Here is a 13819-nt window from a genome sequence, read left to right on the forward strand (position 1 = left end):
AGATCTTCATGTATGACCCTGAGCTCAAAATGAACAACTCTTGTTAACAGTTAATAAACTATAAAAGTGGTCCTTAAAATAAAGCTTGACTGACATTTTTACATGTGCTACGGTCCCCCTAAAACCATCTCCCGAGTCTCGACCCCCATTTAGGGAACCCCTGCACTACGGGACATAACACACTTAATCTATTTCATGTTGTCTGGGGTCACTTCTGGAATCAGTACTACTGAAACCGTGCACTGTCACTGGAGTATCATTAGACTATAAAACTAAAATAAAACGATTAAGACTTGTATTGAAAGCCTTAAATTAAAATCTTATGTTGCTGACTGGCATAATCAGTTTCTTACCAAGGACAGTTTAAATTCTAACACTTTAGCTCATGTTTTTCAATGAGGGTCTCTGTCATGGTTAAACGGTAAATGCTATCACTTACAGAAAAGAAATAACCATTAATTCATTTAAATCACTTCTGTGCTGAAGCGTGGCAACAGGTCTGTACTGCAGCTGCAGCAGCCCTGGTCGAATGTAACTATGCAGATAACAGTGCACCCCTGTGAGCTATTTTCTAAGCTCTGCTGGTGCTGTGAAGGATGCATCACAGTCTAACAAACGAGGGGGGGCCAAGCATTTTAGGAAGGCTCTTCAAAAATAGCCATTTAAAATGAAGCCGTCGGGGACTGCTTTTACTGATTGCTTGTTTTATTTTGTGAATTGCTATTGGTATTTTTTTTATCTGGAGGGCTGCATTTCAAGGGTAAAAAGTTGGGGGTGGGAGAGGTCTTACCTGTCTAATAAAATTGACCACCAGGCACCCTTTTAATGAAATACTCCAGCCCGGGGAGGGAAGCTGTCTGGTTGAGTTGTTGGCTGACTGGAGGCACTCTGTCCACTGATTAGGTGGTTTGTCTTTTAAGGGGGTGTGCAGCATCACTTCATGTATTTGAATGACCCGATAGGAGACAAGTGATACTGAGGTGGCACTCTGTCATTGCCTCCCAGGGGACAGAGAATACGTTACTGGCAAGCAGCAGGTGTGCAGCAGAGCACTCAGAATAGCACAATCGTTCACCTCAAATTGACTTCTGTGTCCTGCACATGTAAAACTGTATATGTGTGCACAGTGTGTAATGTCACTTTAAATATGGTGACACTAGCAGATCATTGGGAGTTCTTCTAAAACCTTGCAAAATAAGCATTAAAACAAGTGTTGATACAAGAATTTGGCTTTTTGCTAAGAAACCCGAAATATAGTGCATTGGTCACAATAGTGCTCATTGAGAGAACAGTTTTCAATATACAGTCAATATAAATATATACCATAGTTTATTACATTAATAATTCAAAACTGTAAACATGAATGTTGTGTTCCTCTCTATGCTATATTGTGCTTTTCTACTTTATATCTGGAACAATACTGAACTGCAACGTATTGCATGTAAACCTTTGAAATGTGTGTTTTTATTATTGTGTGAGTAGGTTGTCAGTGGTATGACTGGTAAATGTGACAGGAGGCTGTGTGGTCGAGTGGTTAAATAAAAGGGCTTGTAACCAGGAGGTCGCCGGTTCAAATCCTGGCTCACTCACTGACACACTGTGTGACCAGTGGTAGATTAACCTTTTGTGGGCCTGGTGCCAAACAGATTTGTGGGTGCCCATTAAATTTCATTGGGCCCCATGTGGTACTTAAATGTATACACCTTTCAAATACAGTTTTTTTCAATAAGTGTATCATCACATTCTTCAAATATAGATATTCTCTATGGAAATGTGTCGCAATGTGTACACCTAAAAAATATATTCGGTCATTCCGAGCGTGGGCCCGGCTCCACCGCGCCATTGTTAACCCGGCCCTGTGTGTGACCCTGAGCAAGTCACTTAACCTCCTTGTGCGGCGTCTTTCGGGTGAGATGTTGTTGTAAGTGACTCTGCAGCTGATGTTCACACAACCTAGTCTCTGTAAGTCCCCTTGCATAAAGGCATCTGCTAAATAAACTAATAATAATAATAATAATAATAATAATAATAATAATAATAATAATAATACCTATTTTGTTAAAAGACACATTTATTCAACAACCACTTGGTGAATTACAATGAGCTATGATTAAGGCCCTGTGTAAATCGCGATTTCACAGGCTGTGTGGAAATTGTGAAATTAGCCCAATATTTTTACATTTTTTTATTCTTAAGAAATAAAAATACATTTTCATAATTATTATTTGTATTTCATACAAAAATCACATTAACAAAACTGTATAGCTCTTCTGTGTGCCTGCGTGTACTACACACTGTAAACAAGAAAACTGATGTCTCTAAAAAGGCTAAAAATGTCTCTGCAGCAGATCACGTAAAGCAGTATCCAGCAGGAGTTTTATACAGCGATGAAGGTAAGCTCTTTACGTCCTGCAACGTTACTGTAGATCACTACAGAGAATCGGCTGTTGACAGGCATTTAGATTCAAGTATTCACCGAAAGTGAAAGGCGGAAATCCAGAGCAGTACTGCGACTGCTTTACTTGCAAAGAAACAAAAAACTGTGACTTCCATGTTCCAAAAGTCCACTGAAAACCATGAAGCACAAAACACATTAAATTTTAACTTGACAGAGGCGTTTGTTTGCGCAAATATCCCTCTTGAAAAATTGGACAACCAAAAGTTACGTAAATTCTTCAGACTGAGTGTAGCAAATGGTAGAGTGATTCCTTCATCATACTATATACAATGAATCCTTAGACCACTACCATTATGAGGGTTTGACTGTGCAGTGTCATTGTGTTGTTTCCTATTGTGGGGCACCATTCACAACGCTGAGCTACAATATAGATGGAGTATGGTTTGTCATGCGTGGAACATTTCTAGACAGTTTTATCAATTGTAACCTTTTTTTTTTAATCAAAATTGAGATATATATATATATATATATATATATATATATATATATATATATATATATATATATATATATATATATATATATATATATAAATAAATAAATTAATAGGGTCACGTTCATTGCTGTAGTTGTGTGTTAAAAACAAAACTCCACTGAGGTGTATTTATATATTTTATAGCAAAATCAATAGAAAATATAGACACCTAGACATTATTTAATTAAGTCTAAACTGGAGTACAATTTAATTAACTTTTTAGCATAAAATATAGAGCCCTATTCATTTTAATGATGTGTCAAATCAACCAAAATAAATATTGCTTCTCCATTCGACTTGTGAATTGCAACAACCACCAAAAAAAAAAAAAAATTCATAAAGTGTAATAAAAAAAAGAAAAGGCTGACTCACGGTCCTCTTCAGTCTGAAAGGTGGCCTCCTTGCTCTCTCTCTTGCCCTCGGGGTTGGCGAGTGCCAGCCGGATGTGGACGGTGTGGTAGGGAGGCAGGTCCCGGAGGGTGTACCGAGAGGTATTGTGATCCATGGTCAGGCACTCCCGCACTGTGGTGTTGTGCCCGCCGCTACCACCCATCCCGTAGTGGTAGCACAGAGACACAGAGTAGGTGTGGCAACGAGTGAGGTTGTAGCCTGGCAGCTCCCACTGCAGAGTCAGCTGGCGGGACTGGATCTCTGAGGCCGTCAGTCCCCTTAGCGCCCGCATGGGCTCTGTGGAGAGAGACGGGACAGAAACTTTATCTTTATTGTTAATAGAAAGCAGTGGCATCCCACAGCCATGTTTAGTTATACATATAAGGATGGTATTTTGTTGTAGTAGTTTCTTTTTTTTATTATTATTTATTTCTTTGCAATAAACAGAGCCCTCTGAAACGGACAGAGTTGTGTGATACACTGCCGTTACAGATTATCTTCCCTGTCAGTGTGATGAGATGAGGTTAAAAGCTCTATAACCACTATGCAAAAACAGCCTTTTGTAAAGGGGTTAAAACGCATGCTTGTTCACACCCAGTCTCCGCCCTGTTACACTCACTTGGCTTGGTGTACATCAAAACATGATCTAGCCAGCAGGAGGCACTATTACACCAGTGCATATCACATGGTAAACTAACAAGGCCTGGAGTAATTCACAGGGGATTTCACAAGAACTGATTTGCAATTCAAACCTGTGCATTTCATCAAATAAGGACTCCACCTGAACTGATGTAAAGAATGAGTTTTTAACACATTAACTACTGGATAATGAGTAATTATGACCAGAGACGTTGAGGCTATTAAACGATAAAGGCTGCAATTGAGGCTCTCTGTTTTAGGAAAAATTCTATTTAAAAAATGACAGATTCCAGATTACATACTGTACATCTGTAGTTTCGTACACTGATGGCATTACCATATTTTGCACTATTTTTCTTTAGATCACACCAAAGGGCTTCAATAGACAGATGTTTGAAATTACTCAAATATATAATAGTCAAGCTAATGGTGTCAGTAGTATTGAGAACTGAGAAGCTCCCAATATCATTTTGACTCAGGAATTGGTTTATGTAAATGCTGTATTCCCCTTAAAAATGCAGTGAGTCAAATGCTACTGGCTATACATTACATCTTACAGCTAAAGAAAAGCAAATAGTGTTTCTGTTGAACTGTCTGATAGATCATACAAATACAGCGGATATTTCCAACATGGGCTTATTAAAGAAAAACAATGCAACACATTAAAAATACGATTAGTTTGTACAGTAATCAAGAAATGTTAGCCAGTGGAGCAAGGTAATTAGCTGGGGAGGTTGCAATTAAGAACATAAGAAAGTTTACAAACGAGAGGAGGCCATTCAGCCCATCTTGCTCGTTTGGTTGTTAGTAGCTTATTAATCCTAGAACCTCATCAAGTAGCTTCTTGAAGGATCCCAGGGTGTTATCAATTTGTTATCAATATATTATTTCTTGTAGAGTATTGCATATTTCAAATAAGGATATTTCTATTTGCTGATGTAGCATTGCATAGACGGATTATCTATTATATTTCTATATTCTTTAACATATTTTATAATCATTTAGCATGGAACATGTTGTATCTACTTAATATGGCAGGTTTATAACAGATGAATAACAGATTGCATCTGCTACTGTGGTTTTAGAGAGACCAGTGTGCCGTACAGTATCAAAAACAGATGGTTACCGACGCAGGGGACAGTAGGGGAATAGCTGATTTCAGAGGTTTAATAGGTTAATAATGCCTGAAATTATTTAAAACTATGGCACTGCTATAGCTACATCAACACTATACTGGCACTGAACAACATAACATGCATGTTCAGAAAATACTATGAACAAGACTTAACGTACTTGCAGCAAACAAAATAGTTCCATACATTTTCCAAAATGTAAAAACTAAATTATTAAATGATAAAAAAAAAAAAATAGTAAGAATCCATTAAAGTGCATGTAAAACAGGTACAGATTTGTATTTTCTGTACAAAAAAAGTGGTGCAGGCTGGAGATTGTAAGCTGATAACAACCCTTTACGCCACAGCAGAACGGAAATCTTAATTATTTTCTCCATTACAAATATCTTGTGGCACTTGGTGATATGAGTCATGCTTTTATTGTCTGTATATGTTGGCAGCGCTGTCACTCCGCCAGTGAAAAGGCCATGCTGCCTTGTTTAGGGGGATACAGAAGGAGAGAGTAGATTCCTGCTGTCACTGCACATAGCTAAGAGCCCGAATCCCTGTGTAAATCCTGAGAGAACAGTCCTGAAGGGAGCTGGCTATGCATGCTGGCCTTAGGCGATGGTAAATCCAGGGCAGGTACCTGCTTGACCTCAAAACAGCACCCAGCTTCAGACCAGCCCCGCTGTCTACCACAGCCCAGTGATTGACACACCCTCAAGTACAGCTTTGTCTACGGACTCGCCAGCCAACACTGATGCCAATTACAGTAATTAATTAGACAAGCCCCGGGTCAACGGAATCAAAACGCTGTCAGCTTGTCTCACTCTTCTCATAATCGAATCTCAGCTCTCCAGATACCCTCCAAACAGCTGTGTCAGTGAGCAAAGCGAGTCTACTGTCGGCATAACAACCAGGAAAAAAAAACAAGGCCACTCAGTTCAGGTTGTTATAACCAGTTACTGCAGAAATGCGGCTTAAGTGTAGGTATGAAACATGTAGGTGAGACAGTTATAATATAAATACATTATTTAGATTCAAAAAGCATTCAGAGAAATTGGATATATTCACTTGTAATACAAATTCATGCTTACGAAAATAAAATGTCAAAATCATGGAAATTAATAAATAATGTACATTTGATAACTGAATGCTACTCGCAAAATATTCTTAACTGAATGCTGAAATTACTCAAAAAGACAAATAAAAAAACAGGATAATAAAAAGTTCTTACAGGACTGAAGTGCAATATACTGCATTATGCAACAATTCATTTACAGTAGAATAATCTGTAATGAATGGCACTACTTTGTTTTATAATGGTAGTTACCAAATAATGTCCCTGTCAGGAAACTTTAGAATGCTGCCATCCGAATTTTTGGTAGTGAACAGGTAGCAGTTTATCCCGACTCCCTGATAAATACAGCAAGCTAGGCACACCTCTAACCGCGGTGCTGTGAGCCGTGCTTTCTACAGTGAGCCAGGTGGGTTATCTTTCTGAAAAGTGATTCTTGTGAGATGATGCCCAAGAGACCACCGCTAACATTATTTCCAAGAAAGCAAACCAATTTCTGCAGAACAAACCCCGTGCGCGCTGGGGAAATGTCCGGGTGTGACATCTGATTTCACAGTACTTCAGCTTCTGATTGTGAATAATTCCAAATCATTACCCTCACAGTGAGGAAGAACAGCAGCCTTTGAAGGTTTTAAAGTTCTTTTTTCCACATTATTACAGTAAACTCCATAATTATTGTTGCAGAGTCCTGCGGTTTGCTTTAGCTGATGATAGTTTTTTTATTTTCTATGCATTATTTACCCTTGTTTTTCTCACAAATGAAGGATGTCTAATTATGTTCCCTCACCACAGCAATCCGCACAAGCTCAGGAGAACTGAAGGTCAGTGGGCGTCCCATGGCCAGTTGCACCCAGGAGCTGGCCACTGGAAGACAAAGGCCAGCTCTGCAGGTGTCAGCTTGAGCTCACCTGGCCAGGTGTGTCCACTGTAGTCTGAATAGCCCCTGCTGGTTTTGCCTCCCTAACCCACGGGAACACAAAAGCCAAAGCTATACTTCCTCTGGAATCCCTAGCAAAGATCAGAATCTAGGCACAGCCAGGAAACTCCCCTCACGATGACTCACCCTGCACACCACGGGGACTTGCCTTTACCAGGTGAGCCACTCGGGAGCCCAGTTCATTTACTGCTAATGCTTTAAGCTCATGCATGACCACTGAAAAGTTTAAGTTGCTTCACTTTTTTTTAGTTTTCTGGCTGTCTTTGAATGGATAGGTTCTATAATTTATGTGAACACTTGCAGTCTTCCCAGGTGTGGCTAATTAACAAATTCAGCCTACAGTAAGGTTTAATCATTTGTGTGAAGTGCAGCACTTTTCTGAAGACTGTTTATGCTAATGATACAGCTCATGATAGGATTCCATTAATCTTATCTGTCGTGCACTTCAACTCACTATCCAGTGATTTGTGTAGTTTTGAAAAAAGCTCATGTTATCATGTATTTTCATTTAAATAAAAGATATATGCATATTTTATACCATCGTTCCAGATAAGGTATTGGGTCATTGAGTAATTTAATTTACTCTCCAATTTAGACACCATTAGCCTGATTTTCAAAAGGGGCAGAGGGAAAAACAGGTCGCAAAACACCTTTGCGACTCCAGATAAGTTGCAAAATGTATTTTCAAGTCGTGTAAGTCAGTGCAGGTGCAATGGAATTTTAGGCTTTGCGCTTTTTTGAAAATACAAATTACAGCTTGTTAAGCAATTGAAATTTATAATTGGTTCTATTTTGCAAATAACGCCTTATTTTCAAAAGGTGCAAAACACCCAAATACACTCGCTAATTAAGACATGCCCCCGATCGCTTAAGTTTGATTTAGAATCACAAACAGCCTGCCGTCACACTATACCTGTAAAGGTTACAGTAGCCATTCATTTTCATGCAATGGGTGCCATCCAGACAACAGCTGGGGACAGAGCAGGCATCTGTCAGTCTTCTATGTCAAAGATACTGACTGATGTCACAGATGCACTTTTCCATAGGGCAAGGAAATATAAAATATTTCCAATTGGGGATGTGGAACAAAACCGAACCAAACAATTATCATCAGTTGCCTGGCTTTCCAAACATGCTAGGTGTAATAGATTGCACATGTTGCAATACCCACAGATTCAAGACTCAAGGAATGAAAACATCACCATTCTTTAACTGTGCAAGTTTTATGTGATGCTCAATGTATTATCACTGATGTAGTTGCTAAATACTCATTTATCGTAGAGAACAGTGTCTTGTTCAGAAAATTCAAACTGGGGCTTATATGTGGAGGTTGGCTAATTTTAGAATATATTAAATGTATAATTAGCATATGAACATTCAAAAACATATGTAACAAACACATATTAACATTTTTATTTTTATTTTTCACAAACATACATAAACATTCAGATATTGCATGTAAATAATTGTGATTAATATTGCATCAGAGAATACACTGTGATATTGAAATAAATTAAGGATAGTTTTTTTTCTATAGGCATGCTGTATTATTATTATTATTATTATTATTATTATTTAGTCATTTAGCAGACGCTTTTATCCAAAGCGACTTACAGAGACTAGGGGGTGCATCACAACTTTAGGTCCCACAATCTTTTTTGGACTTCTTTATTTGACCTTTTTATGGAAGAGGTTGCATTTATTTTTTCGGTCATATGCTTCCATATTTTAAATTTAGCTGTGGCTCCGAACCTTTTGTCGAAAAAAACAGTTTTATGTGCTAAAACATCATCAAGCAAAAGCTCAACTTGAGTGGCTAAGCACGTATTTTTATTTTGTTTGAGCTTCTCTTGTCTGCGAGTTTGTTTCCCTCGCTCCGAATCCAGTGTAGTACATTGCCGCCGGCTCAAGTCGGGTCAGAGAATCACACTCACAGGTTTTGTTGTTCTGTGACGTCACCTTTGCGCCACAGAGCGCGGGCTGTCACTGTTGTATCAGCTTGTTGTCAATGCTTTTAAGAATGGCTCTAAAACCTGAGAATCTGTCAGGATAAAAATGCAAGAAACAATGAGGGAGCGGGTGGGAGTAGGAGTAGGAGTGGGAGTGGGAGTGGGAGTGGGAGTGGGTATTGCAGGGCGGGACAGGAGCGGAGTCCCGCGCAGGACTCTAGTCCAGACTATTGAAATGTGACTAATTGGCTTGTTAATGAACCTGAAAATCAATTGTTGTTTCAATTAAATCAGTCACAAGCAGGAGTCGCAAAGGGCATTGCGAGTAGGAGCAATTAAACTGCCCCTGTTGAAAATCGACATGTATAATTAGGTAGCAAAAAAAAAAAAAAAAAAAAAAACTTGCAGTGCAAATGCATTGCAAACTCTATTTTCTCTCTAAAATGTGCCTTCTGAAAATCAGGTTGTATGTGAATAAAATGTATTTTGGGCGAGTAAAATGCAATATTACCTTGAAGTCATGAGTACTTTCAATAAATACTGTATATACTTTAATGCCAACCTATGGGGTATGCATTAACTACAGCCTTACATTTTAACTGTAATGTTACTTGGAACTACTGTAAAAAAACTTAAAAAAACTTGGTCTTTCAAAACTTCTTTCCTTAATGTCCTTATTTAATTGCAGCAACAATCCCTTTATTAACTGGTACAGTAAGTTTATAATACCTTCTTGAAAAACTTCTGGTGTGTTTGGCTTTCAGTCAAATTCAAGTACAGATTGCATCTGCTTTTGAAGAACACCTGTTCTGGCTACAGCATCCTGCAGAGTCACACCATTCACACTGTGTCAATGACATGTATACTCACTCTTCCATTGTAATGAGATTTGAACAATGCAGCAGCACCTCAAATCTATTAGGCAAATGTGCCAGGACAAATGTGTAACAAACAGATACTTGCCACATTATTACATTTGCTAATAGTGATATATGAGCATTATGAATAATGCAGTTATAGCGTATTCTGGAGTAGAGAATGATTGCAGTCCATGCTCCTTTGTGTTTCTCTGTTCTTTTACATACCAGATATCTGTTTGGGTCTGATGGCTAGGTTGGCTAACACGGGCCAAGTTGTTGCTCTTCACCCAATATCAAAGAATTGCCTACAGCACATGTATACACCATTTTTGTTTTGGCTCAGACGTTCTTGGTAACACTTTAAAAAAATCGCTGCAAATTCTGATTCATTTTTATTTCATAGGATTGCATGGTCACATCTGAATAACAAATGTTGTGTTGTTATTTTCTAATCAATCTTCAAATCCTGAAGACGATTACAAAAATAAATGTCTACAAATCCATAATGAATTCAAGAGCAACACCACAGCAATAGCAGCTAATGTACTGGGAGTTCATTTTCATATTCATGTTCATATTCATTTTTGCAGGCCATTATTTTAAAGTGTAGCCAATTAAATAAAATGTATATATAAATGTACAATTCCAGATGACCATGCGATTTGATCGGAGGGTCTGGAAACGGTTTAGCCTAGTAGTTACAGCAGTGGTCTGAGGAAGTGTGATCATGGTTGGCTCTGGGGAAGTGGATGGCAGTGTAGTCAAGTGGTAACAGAGGGACTGGAAGGCAGCGTGGTGTCGTGGTTATAACCAGAGAGTCTAGGAAGTACTGCGGCACTGTTTCCAAGTGAGTAGAGATGAAGAACTGTCACGTAGTGTGAAGTGGTGGTAAGAGCTGTTTTGATGCTTAGCTTTCACAATAAAAAAATGAATGTACGTGTGCTGCTTGAAAAACAGTATTGCATTGCCATTCCACCACCCCCCTCCTCTCCCCAGAGTAAAACGCTGTCTGAACCTGCCAATGATGTTGGCTGCAGCCTTGATTTACTGAAGGAATCGGGGCTGGGATAATTACATCTAGAAACCTCACAGATAATTAAAATGATGCTTCATCAGGCACACCTGCCTGCTGGAGAATTCCCAGCCAACATGCTAATCTGTGATTGTGTTCATTTGGTAACATAATGTTTTATTAGCTGTAGCTATTCAAGTTTACAAAATGATTTTCCTTCACACATTTTTGGTGTATTTAAAAGATAAATTGGTTACTGTCTGACAGTGCTGGATAGAATTGTTTTGCTCAAAATTAAATATTCGAAAAGAGGCTGTGCTGGAAAGCTAAGAATAGAGTTTTATTGTGTATATCGAGATGAAGGTGCTGAAGTATTGAGCAATTTTCATTGCTTGTTATTTAGGTGCAATGTGCCAGTGCTGGGAAGATGAGAATAGTTTCCTTTTCTTCTTTAGAAGTGCAGGGCAACTGATCGGACTGTCCCAGTGATCATTATTGCCATAGAGACAGAGTGAGCACAGTAGCTCTCAAACATAGCACAGGTGTTTTATGTTGGTAAGCACAGGTATTTGGTATGATTTGGCAACCAAGATAAGGTATAATAAAATTGACTCAAGTTAAATTGCATATCGGTCATTCTGGCTAGGAATGAAATGTTACTACATTGTCAAATTAAAATGTGTCAGTTCTACCATTCTAGTTGTATTTTTCTATTTACAATACATCTAATCTACATCTAATTTCAATACCATTTATTAACATTTGAACTTTAATATAAACTCCTGTACATTACTGTCAGGGTTAGTCCCAATCCCTTTAAAAATACCACTTAATCTGCAAAAAATCCCCACCCCTATTCCTCACACCCACCTGCACACTATTCCCCACACCCACCTGCACACTTGGTACGGCTGATGAGCGGTGGTCCGGGTCTGCCTGTGCCCCCCTCTCCCGGGCGGCTCAGCAGGACGCTTATGAGGTACTCTGTATCAGGGTCCAGGTGCCACAGCTTGTAGGTGGCCATGTTGACCGCGTGCACCTCGGACCAGGGCGCCTGGCTGGCCCGGTACTCTATTTCACGACGGATGATGGGCCCATCGCCCAGGATAGAGTTGGTATTCAGCTGAATGATCAGGTAGGTGGAGCCGGCCCTCAGCAGCTGGGGAGGAGCGATCGGTGACGGGGGCACTGTGGGAGAGAAGAGCAAGACTTAATGTTAAAACATTTAGAATTGGGTATTAACATAGGCAGTGTTCTCTTCATTCAAAGTTGAATGGAACCAACCACTGCCTACATGGAAGAATACAAATACACATAAGACAGCACAGGATTAACATCACATATGAAGAAAGATAAAGAAAAAGGTGTGGTAATATTAAAACTTTAAGAAATAAAATTGGTTCCAAAAAAGTCATTAGAGCCTGGGGTGGAAGGGCCTTGTGCTACATGAACCAAAATGTGTATATACACATACACTGCTGTGCAAGTGTCTTAGACATGTTGCATTTTTCTACTCTGATGCATTATGAGCATCAACAACAACAATTTATTGTAACAACCTTGACTTGCACAAAGAAGGAAAAACATTGAGTGTAATAGCTCGCATCACTTGTATCTGAAGCATAATCAACAAGTACAGAGAAACATCATCTGTAATTGAAAAATCCAGGACTGGAAGATCCAAAAAGCTGTCTAACAAAGATGAGCAACGCTTGAAGATAACATCTTTAAGGAATAGAACGAATTACAAGCGTTGAATTGACAACTGAACTGGCAGAAGGCACAGGTGTCGTTGTCCATCAGATCAACAGTACGAAGGTCACTCTTGAAATCAGGACTTAAAGGATGTGTTGCTGTAAGAATACCTCTGTTAAGAAAGGGGAACAAGACTAAAAGGCTAAAATATGCACAAGAGCACAGAAATTGGACTATGGAACAATGGTCAAAGGTGCTTTGGACTGTTGATGGATGGACAACAACAGCTGTGCCTTCTGCAAGTATGGGGGGTTTCTAACCCTGTGTCAATACAATATACATACGTTTTTTGATTAAGTAGAACATTGATAAAAACACTCCGAAAACAAAGTTAAACCAGTGTCTACTACTTATTCCAGAAAGAAGCTGTCAATTCATGTTTCAGACAGTATTAAAAATAAAAGCTCTGATAAACAATGAAAAATAGAGAAGGTTGAACGAGCATTGTTTAAAAGAACAGCAGAGCTATTGATTCGGTGTGTCTATAATAACTGAGTCATGCTGCAGATCCACCACAAAGTAAAAAGTGGGATAAAAATGGAACATTCTGTTTTATAAAAACAAAATGTCCCCTCTTAAGAGCTGAAAACGTATGGACTACAAAGAGTTTAGTCTTTGAAGAGCCCCTATAATGATACTGGATGGGAATAGGAAAGGAACACATACAAACAATGCAAGGTTAACTGATATCGAGAGTGTCTCTGAAAAATATAAGAGCAAAACAAGTTAAAAAAAATAAAAAAAATTATATAACTAATCCCTGATCCCAAAGAGAGGTCTACTTTTCTTTCCCATTCCAGGGCTTTGTTAACAGTTATTTCTAGCAGCAAATGAACTCCAATATCTTTCAATTGTTTGGATGCTAGGCTTGCAGACAACAGTCATTAATTCGGATTCAGTGACATGAAAGTTTCTTACCCAAGTGCAGGTAATGCAACACTGGCTAGCCCAGGAGAACTAGACCCTCTTTCTCAATGGGGTAATTGCAGCTATCCTAGGGAAGACCCAGACTGACCCTGAAAACTCTAACTCGGAGCTGCACTTGAGTGCTAAGCTATTGACTTTCCAGGTTGGACCAAGCATAATCCTGATGACAGCAATCTTGGACCAGAACTTCCATCATTATAAAGGGGTAGCGTAGATTTCCTATA

At 38.9% G+C, this 13819-nt stretch overlaps 1 protein-coding gene across 6 annotated transcripts in view; it reads right to left on the bottom strand.

Moving 5' to 3' along the window:
• Positions 1-13819, bottom strand: part of LOC117413295 (receptor-type tyrosine-protein phosphatase U) — a 197398-nt gene that overhangs the window by 65812 nt on the left and 117767 nt on the right. For all 6 annotated transcript variants that reach the window (XM_059000198.1, XM_059000195.1, XM_059000197.1 and 3 more), the window contains exons 7-8: positions 11808-12101; positions 3306-3620 (exon numbers count right to left, since the gene is read on the bottom strand). In XM_059000198.1, the coding sequence (XP_058856181.1) occupies positions 3306-3620; positions 11808-12101 (609 nt within the window). The remainder of the gene's footprint in view (positions 1-3305; positions 3621-11807; positions 12102-13819) is intronic.

This window comes from Acipenser ruthenus, chromosome 25 (genome assembly GCF_902713425.1).
Source record: "Acipenser ruthenus chromosome 25, fAciRut3.2 maternal haplotype, whole genome shotgun sequence".
NCBI lineage: Eukaryota > Metazoa > Chordata > Actinopteri > Acipenseriformes > Acipenseridae > Acipenser > Acipenser ruthenus.